At 45.9% G+C, this 21,386-nt stretch overlaps 1 protein-coding gene across 1 annotated transcript; it reads right to left on the bottom strand.

Annotated features, from left to right (window-relative positions):
* Positions 1-1,865: 1,865 nt before the first annotated feature.
* On the bottom strand, positions 1,866-8,448 carry LOC141172968 (rRNA 2'-O-methyltransferase fibrillarin-like). The gene is given in 10 exon segments (XM_073657581.1): positions 1,866-2,334; positions 2,336-2,348; positions 2,448-2,593; positions 3,949-4,061; positions 4,170-4,302; positions 4,540-4,710; positions 4,861-4,955; positions 5,036-5,149; positions 5,251-5,442; positions 8,334-8,448. Coding segments are annotated over 10 exon segments (1,302 nt in total). The 5' UTR covers positions 8,344-8,448; the 3' UTR covers positions 1,866-2,019.
* Between the last annotated feature and the right edge of the window lie 12,938 nt (positions 8,449-21,386).

Genomic DNA, 21,386 nt, shown 5'->3' on the forward strand with positions numbered 1-21,386 from the left:
TAACTTCAGCCTAGAGGTCTAAGGTCCAGCTTCCGTCCTGAAGCCAAATTTAAAGCACGAGGCCCTTGGCCAAGATGGGGTCTTACAGAGGGCACACACACCCATTTTTGCGCTAAATTCCTTCAGCCTTTCCTAGTAACCATAACAAGGAAAGGGCCCCATACACAAGGTAAACATTCACGAAGATCACTCACCACCAGCTGTACGGATTCTGAGGCTGGACAAAGTCACAGGCCTGTTCATCTCCATCCGGCCATGCCTGAGCACTACTGGGGTGGTCAATCCCAGGCAGGTGCGCCTCCAATAGTGCGCCGATCAAAGCTGGAGCTGCTACCCCCAGGCAGGGGCACAGTTCCACAGCTGCTCTCACACCCATCAACGACCCTCCGGCATGCTCGTCATCAGGGCCGAAGGCTGGTACAAAACAGTAGCCGGAAACATGTTAGAAGACATGGGTCTCCGCTACTTCTTTTTTTCTCCGGCGTGCGTCTTAGGGTGTGATTTCTGCGGCTGCCAGGCCACACTAAGGTAATGGTGAGGCTGCTGCTTGCGCCCGTCCGACGGAACAGGCCCCCCTTGGACCCACCATGGCGCTTCCAGGTCCCTGGCACCGGCCGCAGCAGAGACTGTGCCTTGTTGGAAACCGACCGGCCCAGGTCTGGGAATAATCTTCTTTCTTCTGCTGCCGTTTTAACAAGGTTCCCCCTAAAGGACGGGAAACTAACTGAGGTGGTGGAGAGGCGCTGCCCTTTTATTCTCTAGGTTTCCTGTCCCTCTCTTGTTGTGGTGCTGTCATGGGTGATAGGAAAAACCATTGGTAATACATTACGCCTTAAAGGTTTAAAATCCTGCAGTCCCGCAAGGTCCCCCTGCTCAAGAAGGCACATGTGCAGACCCGTCTGAAGTTTGCCAATGAACACCTGGATGATTCTGTGAGTTATTGGGAGAAGGTGTTGTGGTCAGATGAGACAAAAATTGAGCTCTTTGGCATTAACACAACTCACCATGTTTGGAGGAAGGAGGACGAGTACAACACTAAGAACATTGTCCCAACTGTGAAGCATGGTGGGGGAAATATACTTTGGGGGTGCTTTTCTGCAATGGGGACATGACGACTGCACCGTACTGAAGGGAAGATGAATGGGGTCATGTATCGCGAGATTTTGGCAAACAACCTCCTTCCCTCAGTAAGAGCATTGAAGATGGATCGTGGATGGGTCTTCCAGCAAGACAATGACCCAAAAACATACAGCCAAGGCAACAAAGGAGTGGCTCAAAAAGAAGCTCAGTAAGGTCATGGAGTGGCCTAGCCAGTTTCCAGACCTTAGTCCCATAGAAAACTTATGGAGGGAGTTGAAGCTCCGAGTTGCCAAGTGACAGCCTCAAAATCTGAATGATTTAGAGATGATCTGCAAAGAGGAGTGGACCAAAACTCCTCCTGACATGTGCACAACCCTCATCATTAACTGCAAAAAAAACTCTGACTGCTGTGCTTGCCAACAAGGGTTTTGCCACCAAGTATTAAGTGTTGTTTGCCAGAGGGATCAAATACTTATTTCTCACTGCAAAATGCAAAAAAAATTATCTAATTTATACAATGTGATTTTCTTGTTTTTTTTTTGGGGATATTCTATCTCTAAATGTTAAAATTAACCTACCCTTAAAATTATAGACTGTTCCTGTCTTTATCAGTGGGCAAACTAAGAAAGACAGCAGGGGATCAAATACTTATTTCCTTCACTGTATGTATGTGCAGTTACTACGTATTACATGTCTCAGAACTCAGACCTCCAATAGCTTGACTGGAAACCATATAAATACTGCTGTTGTCCCCCCCAACCGCAAACAAAAAGCAGGCACAGGGGTAAAGATAAAACCTTTATATCGTTTCTCCAAAAAACAACTGTCTCCAATACAAAAAAATGGCAAAAATCAGAGTTGAAATACAGAGAGCAGCGCGCAGGCCTTCGAAAGTCGTAACTTACATCATTACGAGTAAAAGGCTCAACCAATGACAATTTAATAAGGAATAGACAAAAACTTGTGTTGAACCCCCCCATAGTGACAGCAGCGCCCAAGAAAACCCAAGAACGACAGCGCCCCCTGCTGATCTTCACAGCACCATGCACCCACTTTGTCAAGGCTATTAAATGGCATCTCTGTAACTCCCGGTCCTGGAAGACCGGCCCGTCTACAGGAGGCAGAGACGAGGTCCAGGAGGCCCCCACACATTCTTCGTGGACAGGAGGATGGGGACTGTGCGGTGGGATTCTTGATATATAAAAATAAAGTCTTAAAGAAGTAAAGTTTTAAAGTAGGAAAATCATTTCTTCTGTTTTGGTGGAGGCCTAAAAAGAGAAGACAAATCGATTATTGTATGAGGTCACGAGGAGAAGCCCCGTTACTACATCCCCTTACCCCAAAAAAAGGTGGTATCACACACACACCTGTACACTCCAACCACCACGGCGTGGTCCCTCTCGTACGGCTCAAGCGTCAATTGTTCCTGGGGTTTCATGTTTTCTTGCTGCATCTTCTTTACTTCTGAAGCAAATACGGCCTCCGGAGCCGCCGTGGAGTCAATGCAGTTTGCCTAAAGAAAGAGGAGGAAAAATGCCCCTAAGTATCATCCCTACTACATACTCCACATACACAGGGGGCAGTATTATAGTAGTTATATTCTTGTACATAGGGGGCAGTATTATAGTAGTTATATTCTTGTACATAGGGGGCAGTATTATAGTAGTTATATTCTTGTACATAGGGGGCAGTATTATAGTAGTTATATTCTTGTACATAGGGGGCAGTATTATAGTAGTTATATTCTTGTACATAGGAGCAGTATTATAGTAGTTATATTCTTGTATATAGGGGCAGTATTATAGTAGTTATATTCTTGTACATAGGGGGCAGTATTATAGTAGTTATATTCTTGTACATAGGAGCAGTATTATAGTAGTTATATTCTTGTACATAGGGGCAGTATTATAGTAGTTATATTCTTGTACATAGGGGGCAGTATTATAGTAGTTATATTCTTGTACATAGGGGGCAGTATTATAGTAGTTATATTCTTGTACATAGGGGGCAGTATTATAGTAGTTATATTCTTGTACATAGGAGCAGTATTATAGTAGTTATATTCTTGTATATAGGGGCAGTATTATAGTAGTTATATTCTTGAACATAGGGGGCAGTATTATAGTAGTTATATTCTTGTACATAGGGGGCAGTATTATAGTAGTTATATTCTTGTACATAGGGGGCAGTATTATAGTAGTTATATTCTTGTACACAGGAGCAGTATTATAGTTGTTATATTCTTGTACATAGGGGGCAGTATTTTAGTAGTTATATTCTTGTACACAGGAGCAGTATTATAGTAGTTATATTCTTGTATATCGGGGGCAGTATTATAGTAGTTATATTCTTGTACATAGGGAGCAGTATTATAGTAGTTATATTCTTGTACATAGGGAGCAGTATTATAGTAGTTATATTCTTGTACATAGGGGGCAGTATTATAGTTATATTCTTGTACATAGGAGTAGTATTATAGTAGTTATATTCTTGTACAAAGGAGCAGCATTATAGTAGTTATATTCTTGTATATATGAGCAGTATTATAGTAGTTATATTCTTGTACATAGGAGCAGTATTATAGTAGTTATATTCTTGTACATAGGAGCAGTATTATAGTAGTTATATTCTTGTACATAGAGACCAGTATTATAGTAGTTATATTCTTGTACATAGGAGCAGTATTATAGTAGTTATATTCTTGTACATAGGAGCAGTATTATAGTAGTTATATTCCTGTACATAGGAGTTGTATTATAGTAGTTATATTCTTGTACATAGGGGCAGTATTATAGTAGTTATATTCTTGTAAATAGGAGCAGTATTAGTTATATTCACAAACGTTGGAATTTATTTTCTTGTACCAACCTTTATAGAGATAACAAAATGGCCTCCGTTCTTCAGGAAGTTGTGGGCATTGAGGGCAACAATTCTTGTCTGATCGGGCTGAGCTACATCAGCAAAAATTACGTCAACCATTCCTGAAAGGAGGAGACGTTAGTCGTCCTGACTTTGCAGTAATATTTGTCTTATGACAACTGTTGGGTCCTCCCTACCCCCCAAACCGCGTGTATCTGTGACCTCATTACCTAGCAGCATGCGGTACTTGTGCGGGTGTCTGGCGTCCTCAATCACTGGGATTATGTTTGTACGTTTCTTGGCGACATTAATGAGATCCCGTCCGGATCTATGTGAGAATTCAACAGCGTAGACCAAACCTTCCTGCCAGACGGAAACGAGACACATTTAAGAAGACTGCAACACTTTATCCCTCGCCTCCGCCAGCCCCCCCCGCAGACGTTCCCTCGCCTCCGCCAGCCCCCCGCGCAGACGTTCCCTCGCCTCCGCCAGCACCCCCCCGCCTCCGCCAGCCCCCCCGCAGACGTTCCCTCGCCTAAGCCAGTCCCCCCCTCCCCCCGCAGACGCTCCTTCGCCTTCCCATATAAAGCCTTCACTTACTGGGCCAACCAAGTCAGACACGTGGGACACAGTCGTTCCGGAGGCGGCTCCGAGATACAGGACTTTGGATCCAGGTTTTATATGGATTTGGTCGACCCCACCCAGAATGGCAGCCGCGAGCTTCGATCTGAAGGGGTTCCAGGCTCTGTATTCAGTTTTTAATTCTCCGTCCTGAAGAAAAGAAGATATGTTGACGTTGTCCGGGGAACTTCATCCATAAAAACCCCCCAGGGGTAAATGGAGGCACATGGTCCTGACTGCCTGTGGTGGCCACTAGGGGGCGCTTACTGTTGACCTGTGTAGTTTCCCCAGACCACAAACCTCCACAGAGATCCTCTTCTCTCCATACACAGACTCCCCGGGCACCAGGTTCTTGGTCACCAGCGCGTCCTCCTTCCCTCTGCAGATGAAAACTCCTGGAACAGAAAAGAAGCAGAGACTAAGCACGAAACCTCCGCCGCGGACCCCTCCCCAGGAAACAAGACCCCGTCCTCACCTTCATGTCTATGCGGCTCCACAACAACTCTCTTTCCTGCTCCGAATCCCCCTCTCCCGCCACGTCCTCCTCTGCCTCCCCGCGGACCACCCCTCCCTGGAGACCTAAAGCCACCTGCAAACGCAATAAAAAAAGTATGTGTGTATATATATATTATGTAAATCAATCACCACGATGTCGACTGTCTGGCGCCACCACCTGGAAGGTGCACTTACCTCTCCCTCCGCGGTCACCAAACCCGCCTCTGCCCCGACCTCCGAAGCCTCCTCTGCCTCCGCGGTCACCAAATCCTCCGCCTCCTCCTCTACCACCAAATCCACCTCTGCCACCGCGGTCTCCAAATCCTCCTCTACCACCACCTCGACCGCGGTCACCAAATCCTCTGCCGCCTCCTCGGGGACTGAATCCTGCAAGAGAAAGATATTAAAGGGGCCATCTTGCTAAGGATCGGTGATGGTCCGACACCCGGCAGACCCTCTGATCGGTGGCCGGATGTAGACACTGGACAGGGAAAGGAGCCGAGCAGATCAGCTGCAAAAGTCTGCGGCAAGCGGAGGGAACAGCAGCTGAGCAGGCCGGACCTGGTGAGGGGAATAACAGCAGGAGACCCCACTAATGCAAGGTGCAGCAATGATGTAAGGCTGGAGGCAGACCCCAATATTCTACAAACATCCCAACCCCTGCAGCACCAGAGACCCCACTAATGATGTAAAGCTGGTGCGCAGCGCCCCATATTCTTCAAGTATCCCACCCCAGCAGCACTAGGAGACCCCACTAATGATGTAAGGCTGGTGCAGCCCCCAATATTATGCAAACATCCCCCCCCCCCACAGCACCAGAAACCCCACCAATAATGCAAGACTGGTGCACAGCCCCAGATATTCTGCAAACATCCCACCACAGCAGCACCAGAGACCCCGCTAATGATGTAAAGCTGATGCGTAGCCCCCAATATTCTGCAAGTATCCCACCCCAGCAGCACTAGGAGACCCCACTAATGATGGGGCTGCACCAGCCTTACCAATATTCTACAAACATCTTGTCCCCCCCGCAGCACCAGAGACCCCACTAATGATGTAAGGCTGGTGCAGCCCCCAATATTTCACAAGCATCCACCCCCCCCCCTCTCCCGCAGCACCAGAGACCTTACTAATGATGTAAGGCTGGTGCAGCCCCCAATATTATGCAAACATCCCCCCCCCCCCACAGCACCAGAAACCCCACCAATAATGCAAGACTGGTGCACAGCCCCAGATATTCTGCAAACATCCCACCACAGCAGCACCAGAGACCCCGCTAATGATGTAAAGCTGATGCGTAGCCCCCAATATTCTGCAAGTATCCCACCCCAGCAGCACTAGGAGACCCCACTAATGATGGGGCTGCACCAGCCTTACCAATATTCTACAAACATCTTGTCCCCCCCGCAGCACCAGAGACCCCACTAATGATGTAAGGCTGGTGCAGCCCCCAATATTCTATTAACATCCCACCCCCTGCAGCACCAGAGACCCCACTAATGATGTAAAGCTGGTGCAACCCCCAATACTCTACAAACATCCCACCCCAGCAGCACTAGGAGACCCCATTAATGGTGAAAGGCTGGTGTAGCCCCCAATATTCTACAAGCATCTCCCCCCTCCCCGCAGCACCAGAGACCCCACTAATGATGTAAGGCTGGTGCAGCCCCCAATATCCCCCCCCCCAGCACCAGAGACCCGACTAATGATGTAAGGCTGGTGCAGCCCCCAATATCCCCCCCCCAGCACCAGAGACTCCACTAATGATGTGAGGCTGGTGCAGCCCCCAATATCCCCCCCCAGCACCAGAGACCCCACTAATGATGTAAGGCTGGTGCAGCCCCCAATATCCCCCCCCAGCACCAGAGACCCCACTAATGATGTAAGGCTGGTGCAGCCCCCAATATCCCCCCCCCCCAGCACCAGAGACTCCACTAATGATGTAAGGCTGGTGCAGCCCCCAATATCCCCCCCCAACACCAGAGACCCCACTAATGATGTAAGGCTGGTGCAGCCCCCAATATCCCCCCCCCAGAACCAGAGACCCGACTAATGATGTAAGGCTGGTGCAGCCCCCAATATCCCCCCCCCCCCCCCCAGAACCAGAGACTCCACTAATGATGTAAGGCTGGTGCAGCCCCCAATATCCCCCCCCCCCCCAGCACCAGAGACTCCACTAATGATGTAAGGCTGGTGCAGCCCCCAATATCCCCCCCCCCCCCAGCACCAGAGACTCCACTAATGATGTAAGGCTGGTGCAGCCCCCAATATCCCCCCCCCCCCAGAACCAGAGACTCCACTAATGATGTAAGGCTGGTGCAGCCCCCAATATCCCCCCCCCCCCCAGAACCAGAGACTCCACTAATGATGTAAGGCTGGTGCAGCCCCCAATATCCCCCCCCCCCCCCCCAGCACCAGAGACTCCACTAATGATGTAAGGCTGGTGCAGCCCCCAATATCCCCCCCCCCCAGCACCAGAGACTCCACTAATGATGTAAGGCTGGTGCAGCCCCCAATATCCCCCCCCCAGAACCAGAGACTCCACTAATGATGTAAGGCTGGTGCAGCCCCCAATATCCCCCCCCCCAGAACCAGAGACTCCACTAATGATGTAAGGCTGGTGCAGCCCCCAATATCCCCCCCCCCAGAACCAGAGACTCCACTAATGATGTGAGGCTGGTGCAGCCCCCAATATCCCCCCCCCCCCAGCACCAGAGACTCCACTAATGATGTGAGGCTGGTGCAGCCCCCAATATCCCCCCCCCCAGCACCAGAGACTCCACTAATGATGTGAGGCTGGTGCAGCCCCCAATATCCCCCCCCCCCAGCACCAGAGACTCCACTAATGATGTGAGGCTGGTGCAGCCCCCAATATCCCCCCCCCCCGCCAGAACCAGAGACTCCACTAATGATGTGAGGCTGGTGCAGCCCCCAATATCCCCCCCCAGCACCAGAGACCCCACTAATGATGTAAGGCCCCAGACACATGGCTTCCTGCTGGGATTCTCAGCCTCCTCTTGTGGATGATGAGAGTCGCTGTAGTTCCCAGCAGATAATGATGTGGATCGGGCAGAGGGATCAGATCTGATGGAGACGTGTCCGATCCTGCAGGAAGGAGACGTCTCCAGCACAGGGGGTCTATAGCGGTGCATTATAACTGCGGTGATGGCGGCTCCTCCTGGAATCATCCAGTCTGTCCCGTATACAGAGGACGCAGCCCCCGCCGCTCCTCCTCCAGGGCTCCCCGTCCCCTCTCCCGCCCGGTCCCGGCCGCTCACCTGGCCTCATGTCTGCTGCTCGATGTCTGCGCAACACGTGTCCGCCGCACTCTGAATCCGAATTCCCAGCAGCCTCCGCGCAAACAGGAAAGAGGAGGACTAACGCATGCGCAGTGCCAATACAGCTGCTACCGGAAGTGTGCGGCCGCCATGTTTGTTACTGGCAAGATCTCACTTTGTGGTTATTAAAAATTCCATCTGTTTACAACCGTTTTCTTCCTGCCTTGTCCACATTCACCTGCATTACACTGGGGTTTTTGTCCCTATCATATTTGTCGCCAGCATAATGCATGATGGGAGTTGTAGTTCTTGCAGCACCTATGGTGGAAACCTAAAGGAACCTGGAGACTGTCTTCAGGTTTCTTTTGAAGGTTTCCACGGTCAGCGAGAGTCTGATATGTTGGGGTAGAGAGTTCCAGAGTAGGGGGGATGCACGGGAGAAATCTTGTATACGATTGTGGGAGGAGGAGATAAGAGGGGAGTAGAGGAGGAGATCTTGTGAGGATGGGAGGTTGTGTGCAGGTACAGTACCGGGAGACTAGGTCGGAGACATATGGAGGAGACAGGTTGTGAATGGCTTTGTATGCCATGGTTAGAGTTTTGAACTGGAGTCTCTGGGTAATGGGGAGCCAGTGAAGAGATTGACAGAGAGGAGAGGCTGGGGAATAGTGGGGGGACAGGTGGATTAGTCGGGCAGCAGAGTTTAGGATGAATTGGAGGGGTGAGTGAGTGTTGGAAGGGAGGACACAGAGCAGGAGGTTGCAGTAGTCGAGGCGGGAGATGATGAGGGTGTGCGCTAGTGTTTTTGCAGATTCATGGCTGAGGAATGTGCGGATCCGGGAGATATTTTTGAGTTGGAGTCGGCAGGAAGTGGAAAGGGCTTGGATATGTGGTTTGAAGGAGAGATGAGAGTCAAGTTTGCAGGACTGGTGAGAGATAGAGGACAGACATTGTGGGATTTTCGTTAGTAGGGAGGAGATATGGGGTACAGAGAGGTAGATCTGTGTGTCATCAGCATAGAGATGATACTGAAAGCCATGAGACTCTATGAGCTGTCCCAGGCCAAAAGGTGTAGATGGAGAAGAGCAGGGGTCCTAGAACTGAACCTTGGGGTACACCGACAGATAGGGAGTGAGATGAGGAGCTGGAGTGTGAGTGGGAGATGCTGAATGTCCTATCTGTTAAGTATTAGGAGATCCAAGATAGGGCCAAGTCTGTGATGCCGAGAGATGAGAGTCTGTAGTAAGAGGGAATGGTCCACTGTGTCGAAGGCAGATGACAAGTTCAGGAGGAGGAGGACAGAGTAGTGTCGCTTGGATTTGGCAGTTAGTAGGTCGTTGGTGACTTTAGTCAGGGCAGTTTCAGTGGAGTGATGCAGTCGGAAGCCAGATTGTCAGCGGTCAAAGATGGACTAGGAGGAGCGGTGGGAGGACAGTTCAAGATGGACGTATTGTTCCAGTAGTTTTGAGGCATAGGGGAGAAGTGATATGAGGTGATAGCTAGACACAGAGGATGGATCAAGGGAGGGCTTTTGGAGGATGGGTGTGATTGAGGCTTGTTTAAAGCATGAGAGAAAGACACCAGTTGTTAGTGATAGGTTGAAGAGATGGGTTAGGGTTGGGGTAAAGACTGTGGTAAGGTTTGGGACGAGGTGGGACGGGATTGGGTCAAGTGCACAGGTGGAGAGATGTGATCTTGAGAGAAGAGCGGAATGTTGATCTTCGGTAATGGCGGAGAATCTCTTTTTGGAGGAGGAGGGTTGAGTAGATATGAGGAGGGGCTGTGGGAACTTTAGGCAAAAGCTTTGTCTAACGGTGTCAGTCTTCTGCTTGAAGAATAAGGCAACGTCTTCTATTGAGATGAATGGAGATGGAGGAGGCACTGGGGGACAGAGAGACTTGAAAATGTTGTATGTGGTGGTCACTATGTAGTGGTAATATATGGTCCAGCCATGGTGTGGTGGGTACTGTCCCTTATATGTGGTATTACAAGATCACTATGTGGTGGTAATATGTGGTCCGGCCATGAGATGGTGGTATTTGGTCACTATGTGGTGGTAATATGTGGTCCGGCCATGAGGTGGAGGTATTTGGTCACTATGTGGTGGTAATATGTGGTTTGGTCATGGTGTGGCAGTATTTGTTCCCTGCATGTGGTACTATTCGATCACTATGTGGTGGTAATATGTGGTCTGGCCATGAGGTGGTGGTATTTGGTCACTATGTGGTGGTAATATGTGGTCTGGTCATGGTGTGGTGGTATTTGTTCCTTGCATGTGGCATTACTCAGTCACTATGAGGTGGTAATGTGTGGACTGGTCATGGTGTGGCGGTATTTGTTCCTTCTATATGGTATTATTCGGTCATTATGTGGTGGTAATATGGGGTCTGGTCTTGGTGTGGCGGTATTATTTCCTTGTATGTGGTGTTATTCAGTCACTATGTGGTGATAATATGTGTTCTGGCTACAGTGTGGTGGTATTTTCTCCTTGTATGTGGTATTATTCCGTCACTATGTGGAGGTAATATGTGGTCTGATCATGGTGTGCCAGTATTTGTTCCTTGTATGTGGTATTATTCGATCAATATGTGGTGGTAATAGTTAGTCTGGTCATGGTGTGGTGGTATTTGTTCCTTGCATGGTATTATTCAGTCACTATGAGGTGGTAATATGTGATCTGGTCATGGTGTGGCGGTATTTGTTCCTTGTATGTAGTATTATTCGGTCATTATGTGGTGGTAATATGTGGTCTGGTCATGGTGTGGCGGTATTCTTTCTTTGTATGTGGTATTATTCAGTCACTATGTGGTGATAATATGTTGTCCGGCTATGGTCTGGTGGTATTTTTTCCTTGTATGTGGTATTATTTAGTCAGTATGTGTTGGTAATATATGGTCTGGTCATGGTGTGGCGGTATTTTTTCCTTGTATGTGGTATTATTCGGTCACTATTATGTGGTAATATGTGAACCGGCCATGGTGTGGCGGTATTTGTTCCTTGTATGTGGTATTATTCGGTCACTATTATGTTGTAATATGTGAGCTGGTCATGGTGTGGCGAAATTTGTTCCTTGTTTGTGGTATTATTCAGTCACTATGAAGTGGTAATATGCAGTCCGGCCATGGTGTGGTGGTATTTGTTCCTTGTCTGTGGCATTGTTAGGTCACTATGTGGTGGTAATATGTGGTCTGACCATGGTGTGGCTGTATTTGTCCCTAGTATGTGGTATTATTCGTTCACTATGAGATGGTAATATGTGGTCCGGCCATGATATGGTAGTATTTGGTCACTATGTGGTCGAAATTTGTGATCTAGTCATGGTGTGGCGGTATTTGTTTCTTGTATGTGGTATTATTCAGTCACTATATGGTAGTAATATGTCATCTGGTCATGGTGTGGCGTTATTTGTTCCTTGTATGTGATATTATTCGTTCACTATTATGTGGTAATATGTGGTCCGTCCATGGTGTTTCAGTATTTGTTCTTTGCATGTGGTATTATTCAGTCGTTAAGTGTTGGTAATATGTGAGCTGGTCATGGTGTGGCGGTATTTGTTCCTTGTATATGGTATTTTTCGATCACTACGTGGTGGTGATATGTGGTCCAGCCATGGTGTGGTGGTATTTGTTCCTTGTATGTGGTATTACTCGATCACTATAAGGTGGTAATATGCGGTCCAGCCATGGTGTGGTGGTATTTGTTCCGTGCATGTCGTATTATTAAGTCATTATGTGGTGGTAATATGTGGTCTGGTCATGGTGTGGCAGTATATGTTCCTTGTATGTGGTATTTTTTGGTCACTATGAGGTGGTAATATGCGGTACAGCCATGGTGTGGTGGTATTTGTTCCATGCATGTGGTATTATTCTGTCACTATGTGGTGGTAATATGTGGTCCGGCCATGGTGTGGCGGTATTTGTCCCTTGTATGTGATATTATTCAGCCACTATGTGGTGGTAATATGTGGTCCGGCCATGGTGTGGCGGTATTTGTCCCTTGTATGTGATATTATTCAGTCACTATGTGGTGGTAATATGTGAACTGGTCATGGTGTGGCGGTATTTGTTCCTTATATGTGGTATTATTCAGTCATTATGTGGTGATAATATGTGGTCCGGCCATGGTGTGGTGGCATTTGTTTCTTGTATGTGGTATTATTTGATCACTGAATAGTGGTAATATGCGGTCTGGCCACGGTGTGATAGTATTTGTTCCTTGTATGTGGTATTATTCTGTCACTATGAGATGGTAATATCCGGTCCGGCCATGGTGTGGTGGTATTTCTCTCTTGCATGTGGTATTATTCGATAAATATGTGGTGGTAATATGTGGTCCGGCGATGATGTGGTGGTATTTGATCACTATGTGGAGGTAATATGTGGTCTGGTCATGGTGTGGCGGTATTTGTTCCTTGTATGTGGCATTGTTAGGTCACTATGTGGTGGTAATATGTGGTCTGACCATGGTGTGGCTGTATTTGTCCCTAGTATGTGGTATTATTTGTTCACTATGAGATGGTAATATGTGGTCCGGCCATGATATGGTAGTATTTGGTCACTATGTGGTCGAAATTTGTGATCTAGTCATGGTGTGGCGGTATTTGTTTCTTGTATGTGGTATTATTCAGTCACTGTATGGTAGTAATATGTCATCTGGTCATGGTGTGGCGTTATTTGTTCCTTGTATGTGATATTATTCGTTCACTATTATGTGGTAATATGTGGTCCGTCCATGGTGTATGTGGTATTATTCAGTCGTTAAGTGTTGGTAATATGTGAGCTGGTCATGGTGTGGCGCTATTTGTTCCTTGTATATGGTATTTTTCGATCACTACGTGGTGGTGATATGTGGTCCAGCCATGGTGTGGAGGTATTTGTTCCTTGTAAGTGGTATTACTCGATCACTATAAGGTGGTAATATGCGGTCCAACCATGGTGTGGTGGTATTTGTTCCGTGCATGTCGTATTATTAAGTCACTATGTGGTGGTAATATGTGGTCTGGTCATGGTGTGGCAGTATATGTTCCTTGTATGTGGTATTTTTCGGTCACTATGAGGTGGTAATATGCGGTCCAGCCATGGTGTGGTGGTATTTGTTCCGTGCATGTGGTATTATTCCGTCACTATGTGGTGGTAATATGTGGTCTGGTCATGGTGTGGCGGTATTTGTTCCTTGTATGTGGTATTAATCGGTCACTATGTGGTGGTAATATGTGGACCGGCCATGGTGTGGCGGTATTTGTCCCTTGTATGTGATATTATTCAGTCACTATGTGGTGGTAATATGTGAACTGGTCATGGTGTGGTGGCATTTGTTTCTTGTATGTGGTATTATTTGATCACTGAATAGTGGTAATATGCGGTCTGGCCACGGTGTGATAGTATTTGTTCCTTGTATGTGGTACTATTCTGTCACTATGAGATGGTAATATGCGGTCCGGCCATGGTGTGGTGGTATTTCTCTCTTGCATGTGGTATTATTCGATAAATATGTGGTGGTAATATGTGGTCCGGCGATGATGTGGTGGTATTTGATCACTATGTGGAGGTAATATGTGGTCTGGTCATGGTGTGGCGGTATTTGTTCCTTGTATGTGGTATTATTAGGTCACTATGAGGTGGTAATATGTGGTTTGGTCATGATGTGGCGGTATTTGTTCCTTGTATGTGGTATTATTAGGTCACTATGTGGTGGTAAGATGTGGTCCGGCCATGGTGTGACGGTATTTGTCCCTTGTATGTGTTATTATTCTGTTATTATTCAGTCACTATGTGGTGGTAATATGTGGTCTGGTCATGGTGTGCCAGTATTTGCTCCTTGTATGTGGTATTATTTGGTAACTATGTGGTGGTAATATGTTGTCCGGCCATGGTCTGGCAGTATTTGTCCCTTGTATGTGGTATTATTCGATAACTATATGGTGGTAATAGGTAGTCTGGTCATGGTGCGGTGGTATTTGTTCCTTGCATGTGGTATTATTCAGTCACTATGAGGTGGTAATATGTGAGCTAGTCATGGTGTGGCGGTATTTGTCCCTTGTATGTGGTATTATTCGATCACTATTATGTGGTAATATGTGATCCGGCCATGGTGTTTCAGTATTTGTTCTTTGTATGTGGTATTATACAGTCGTTAAGTGTTGGTAATATGTGAGCTGGACATAATACTGGAGGACTGGGGCTGCATTTTACCCTATGGGGGGCTGCATTATACTGCATACAGAACCATGGGGAGTTCATTATACTGTGTGGAGGACCATGGTGAGTGCATTATACTGTGTGGAGGACCATGGCGAGTGCATTATACTGTGTGGAGGACCATGGCGAGTGCATTATACTGTGTGGAGGACCATGGCGAGTGCATTATACTTAGTGGAGTGTGGAGAGGTGTGGGGGCCATTATACTGTATGTAGCCCCACTATACGGCATGGAAGGCTGTGTGGGGGTCATAGTTGGGGGATTATACTGTGTTGGGGTCACCATACTTTGCCCTGGGAGTTGAGGTGGGGTACAGTAGGCAGGGCTGTGGAGTCAGTAAGCCAAACCTCCGACTCCTCAATTTCCATGATACAGACTCCAACTGCCACTCCCTCATACGTGGCTCATGTTTAAGTGATAAATTTACTGTAGCACAGATTCATCTCAGCTAAAAGTCTAGACCCTTAGATCAGGAATAGGACAGACATTTATAGGACATTTCATAACTTTCCCAAATTCTTATGAAAAAATATTTCCCACAAACTGCATTGAACTACTGTACCCAATTTATTAATCGCCATGCAAAGGCTGGAAAGTTGTGAGATCTGCTCTTCTGTGCCCCCAACAATTATTTACATTTTTCTTTTGGGGGAGGGGGGGGGCCCATTTAGAACTTCAGCTATGGGGCCACATGATTCCTATGTACGCCCCTATGTGGCGGTATTTGTTCCTTGTATGTGGTATTATTCAGTCATTATGTGGTGGTAATATGTGGTCCAGCCATGGTGTGGTGGTATTTCTTCATTGTATGTGGTATTATTTGAAAAATATGTGGTGGTAATATGTGGTCCGGCCATGATGTGGTGGTATTTGGTCACTATGTTGTGGTACTATGTAGTCTGGTCATGATGTGGTGGTATTTGGTCACTATGTGGTGGTAATATGTGATCGGGTCATGGTGTGGTGATATTTGCTCCTTGTATGTAGTATTATTAGGTGACTATGAGGTGGTAATATGTGGTCCAGCCATGGTGTGGTGGTATTTGCTCTTTGTATGTGGTATTATTCCGTCACTATGTGGAGGTAATATGTGGTCTGATCATGGTGTGCCAGTATTTGTTCCTTGTATGTGGTATTATTCGATCACTATGTGGTGGTAATAGTTAGTCTGGTCACGGTGTGGTGGTATTTGTTCCTTGCATGGTATTATTCAGTCACTATGAGGTGGTAATATGTGATCTGATCATGGTGTGGTGGTATTTGTCCCTTGTATGTGGTATTATTCGATCACTATGTGGTGGTAATAGCTAGTCTGGTCATGGTGTGGTGGTATTTGTTCCTTGCATGTGGTATTATTCAGTCACTATATGGTAGTAATATGTGGTCTGGTCATGGTGTGGCTGTATTTGTTCCTTGTATGTGGTATTATTTGGTCATTATGTGGTGGTAATATGTGGTCTGGTCATGGTGTGGCGGTATTCTTTCTTTGTATGTGGTATTATTCAGTCACTATGTGGTAATATGTTGTCCGGCTATGGTCTGGTGGTATTTTTTCCTTGTATGTGGTATTATTTAGTCACTATGTGTTGGTAATATATGGTCTGGTCATGGTGTCGTGGTATTTTTTCCTTGTATGTATTATTCGGTCACTGTTATGTGGTAATATGTGGACCGGCCATGGTGTGGCGGTATTTGTTCCTTGTATGTGGTATTATTCGGTCACTATTATGTTGTAATATGTGAGCTGGTCATGGTGTGGCGAAATTTGTTCCTTGTTTGTGATATTATTCAGTCACTATGAAGTGGTAATATGCAGTCCGGTCATGGTGTGGTGGTATTTGTTCCTTGTCTGTGGCATTGTTAGGTCACTATGTGGTGGTAATATGTGGTCTGACCATGGTGTGGCTGTATTTGTCCCTAGTATGTGGTATTATTCGTTCACTATGAGATGGTAATATGTGGTCCGGCCATGATATGGTAGTATTTGGTCACTATGTGGTCAAAATTTGTGATCTAGTCATGGTGTGGCAGTATCTGTTTCTTGTATGTGGTATTATTCAGTCACTATATGGTAGTAATATGTTATCTGGTCATGGTGTGGCGTTATTTGTTCCTTGTATGTGATATTATTCGTTCACTATTATGTGGTAATATGTGGTCCGTCCATGGTGTTTCAGTATTTGTTCTTTGCATGTGGTATTATTCAGTCGTTAAGTGTTGGTAATATGTGAGCTGGTCATGGTGTGGCGGTATTTGTTCCTTGTATATGGTATTTTTCGATCACTACGTGGTGGTGATATGTGGTCCAGCCATGGTGTGGTGGTATTTGTTCCTTGTATGTGGTATTACTCGATCACTATAAGGTGGTAATATGCGGTCCAGCCATGGTGTGGTGGTATTTGTTCCGTGCATGTCGTATTATTAAGTCATTATGTGGTGGTAATATGTGGTCTGGTCATGGTGTGGCAGTATATGTTCCTTGTATGTGGTATTTTTTGGTCACTATGAGGTGGTAATATGCGGTACAGCCATGGTGTGGTGGTATTTGTTCCATGCATGTGGTATTATTCTGTCACTATGTGGTGGTAATATGTGGTCCGGCCATGGTGTGGCGGTATTTGTCCCTTGTATGTGATATTATTCAGCCACTATGTGGTGGTAATATGTGGTCCGGCCATGGTGTGGCGGTATTTGTCCCTTGTATGTGATATTATTCAGTCACTATGTGGTGGTAATATGTGAACTGGTCATGGTGTGGCGGTATTTGTTCCTTATATGTGGTATTATTCAGTCATTATGTGGTGATAATATGTGGTCCGGCCATGGTGTGGTGGCATTTGTTTCTTGTATGTGGTATTATTTGATCACTGAATAGTGGTAATATGCGGTCTGGCCACGGTGTGATAGTATTTGTTCCTTGTATGTGGTATTATTCTGTCACTATGAGATGGTAATATCCGGTCCGGCCATGGTGTGGTGGTATTTCTCTCTTGCATGTGGTATTATTCGATAAATATGTGGTGGTAATATGTGGTCCGGCGATGATGTGGTGGTATTTGATCACTATGTGGAGGTAATATGTGGTCTGGTCATGGTGTGGCGGTATTTGTTCCTTGTATGTGGCATTGTTAGGTCACTATGTGGTGGTAATATGTGGTCTGACCATGGTGTGGCTGTATTTGTCCCTAGTATGTGGTATTATTTGTTCACTATGAGATGGTAATATGTGGTCCGGCCATGATATGGTAGTATTTGGTCACTATGTGGTCGAAATTTGTGATCTAGTCATGGTGTGGCGGTATTTGTTTCTTGTATGTGGTATTATTCAGTCACTGTATGGTAGTAATATGTCATCTGGTCATGGTGTGGCGTTATTTGTTCCTTGTATGTGATATTATTCGTTCACTATTATGTGGTAATATGTGGTCCGTCCATGGTGTATGTGGTATTATTCAGTCGTTAAGTGTTGGTAATATGTGAGCTGGTCATGGTGTGGTGCTATTTGTTCCTTGTATATGGTATTTTTCGATCACTACGTGGTGGTGATATGTGGTCCAGCCATGGTGTGGAGGTATTTGTTCCTTGTAAGTGGTATTACTCGATCACTATAAGGTGGTAATATGCGGTCCAACCATGGTGTGGTGGTATTTGTTCCGTGCATGTCGTATTATTAAGTCACTATGTGGTGGTAATATGTGGTCTGGTCATGGTGTGGCAGTATATGTTCCTTGTATGTGGTATTTTTCGGTCACTATGAGGTGGTAATATGCGGTCCAGCCATGGTGTGGTGGTATTTGTTCCGTGCATGTGGTATTATTCCGTCACTATGTGGTGGTAATATGTGGTCTGGTCATGGTGTGGCGGTATTTGTTCCTTGTATGTGGTATTAATCGGTCACTATGTGGTGGTAATATGTGGACCGGCCATGGTGTGGCGGTATTTGTCCCTTGTATGTGATATTATTCAGTCACTATGTGGTGGTAATATGTGAACTGGTCATGGTGTGGTGGCATTTGTTTCTTGTATGTGGTATTATTTGATCACTGAATAGTGGTAATATGCGGTCTGGCCACGGTGTGATAGTATTTGTTCCTTGTATGTGGTACTATTCTGTCACTATGAGATGGTAATATGCGGTCCGGCCATGGTGTGGTGGTATTTCTCTCTTGCATGTGGTATTATTCGATAAATATGTGGTGGTAATATGTGGTCCGGCGATGATGTGGTGGTATTTGATCACTATGTGGAGGTAATATGTGGTCTGGTCATGGTGTGGCGGTATTTGTTCCTTGTATGTGGTATTATTAGGTCACTATGAGGTGGTAATATGTGGTTTGGTCATGATGTGGCGGTATTTGTTCCTTGTATGTGGTATTATTAGGTCACTATGTGGTGGTAAGATGTGGTCCGGCCATGGTGTGACGGTATTTGTCCCTTGTATGTGTTATTATTCTGTTATTATTCAGTCACTATGTGGTGGTAATATGTGGTCTGGTCATGGTGTGCCAGTATTTGCTCCTTGTATGTGGTATTATTTGGTAACTATGTGGTGGTAATATGTTGTCCGGCCATGGTCTGGCAGTATTTGTCCCTTGTATGTGGTATTATTCGATAACTATATGGTGGTAATAGGTAGTCTGGTCATGGTGCGGTGGTATTTGTTCCTTGCATGTGGTATTATTCAGTCACTATGAGGTGGTAATATGTGAGCTAGTCATGGTGTGGCGGTATTTGTCCCTTGTATGTGGTATTATTCGATCACTATTATGTGGTAATATGTGATCCGGCCATGGTGTTTCAGTATTTGTTCTTTGTATGTGGTATTATACAGTCGTTAAGTGTTGGTAATATGTGAGCTGGACATAATACTGGAGGACTGGGGCTGCATTTTACCCTATGGGGGGCTGCATTATACTGCATACAGAACCATGGGGAGTTCATTATACTGTGTGGAGGACCATGGTGAGTGCATTATACTGTGTGGAGGACCATGGCGAGTGCATTATACTGTGTGGAGGACCATGGCGAGTGCATTATACTGTGTGGAGGACCATGGCGAGTGCATTATACTTAGTGGAGTGTGGAGAGGTGTGGGGGCCATTATACTGTATGTAGCCCCACTATACGGCATGGAAGGCTGTGTGGGGGTCATAGTTGGGGGATTATACTGTGTTGGGGTCACCATACTTTGCCCTGGGAGTTGAGGTGGGGTACAGTAGGCAGGGCTGTGGAGTCAGTAAGCCAAACCTCCGACTCCTCAATTTCCATGATACAGACTCCAACTGCCACTCCCTCATACGTGGCTCATGTTTAAGTGATAAATTTACTGTAGCACAGATTCATCTCAGCTAAAAGTCTAGACCCTTAGATCAGGAATAGGACAGACATTTATAGGACATTTCATAACTTTCCCAAATTCTTATGAAAAAATATTTCCCACAAACTGCATTGAACTACTGTACCCAATTTATTAATCGCCATGCAAAGGCTGGAAAGTTGTGAGATCTGCTCTTCTGTGCCCCCAACAATTATTTACATTTTTCTTTTGGGGGAGGGGGGGGGCCCATTTAGAACTTCAGCTATGGGGCCACATGATTCCTATGTACGCCCCTATGTGGCGGTATTTGTTCCTTGTATGTGGTATTATTCAGTCATTATGTGGTGGTAATATGTGGTCCAGCCATGGTGTGGTGGTATTTCTTCATTGTATGTGGTATTATTTGAAAAATATGTGGTGGTAATATGTGGTCCGGCCATGATGTGGTGGTATTTGGTCACTATGTTGTGGTACTATGTAGTCTGGTCATGATGTGGTGGTATTTGGTCACTATGTGGTGGTAATATGTGATCGGGTCATGGTGTGGTGATATTTGCTCCTTGTATGTAGTATTATTAGGTGACTATGAGGTGGTAATATGTGGTCCAGCCATGGTGTGGTGGTATTTGCTCTTTGTATGTGGTATTATTCCGTCACTATGTGGAGGTAATATGTGGTCTGATCATGGTGTGCCAGTATTTGTTCCTTGTATGTGGTATTATTCGATCACTATGTGGTGGTAATAGTTAGTCTGGTCACGGTGTGGTGGTATTTGTTCCTTGCATGGTATTATTCAGTCACTATGAGGTGGTAATATGTGATCTGATCATGGTGTGGTGGTATTTGTCCCTTGTATGTGGTATTATTCGATCACTATGTGGTGGTAATAGCTAGTCTGGTCATGGTGTGGTGGTATTTGTTCCTTGCATGTGGTATTATTCAGTCACTATATGGTAGTAATATGTGGTCTGGTCATGGTGTGGCTGTATTTGTTCCTTGTATGTGGTATTATTTGGTCATTATGTGGTGGTAATATGTGGTCTGGTCATGGTGTGGCGGTATTCTTTCTTTGTATGTGGTATTATTCAGTCACTATGTGGTAATATGTTGTCCGGCTATGGTCTGGTGGTATTTTTTCCTTGTATGTGGTATTATTTAGTCACTATGTGTTGGTAATATATGGTCTGGTCATGGTGTCGTGGTATTTTTTCCTTGTATGTATTATTCGGTCACTGTTATGTGGTAATATGTGGACCGGCCATGGTGTGGCGGTATTTGTTCCTTGTATGTGGTATTATTCGGTCACTATTATGTTGTAATATGTGAGCTGGTCATGGTGTGGCGAAATTTGTTCCTTGTTTGTGATATTATTCAGTCACTATGAAGTGGTAATATGCAGTCCGGTCATGGTGTGGTGGTATTTGTTCCTTGTCTGTGGCATTGTTAGGTCACTATGTGGTGGTAATATGTGGTCTGACCATGGTGTGGCTGTATTTGTCCCTAGTATGTGGTATTATTCGTTCACTATGAGATGGTAA

The sequence above is a fragment of the Phyllobates terribilis genome, unplaced genomic scaffold (assembly GCF_046119375.1).
Source record: "Phyllobates terribilis strain yellow unplaced genomic scaffold, ASM4611937v1 Scaffold_12__6_contigs__length_324123572, whole genome shotgun sequence".
NCBI lineage: Eukaryota > Metazoa > Chordata > Amphibia > Anura > Dendrobatidae > Phyllobates > Phyllobates terribilis.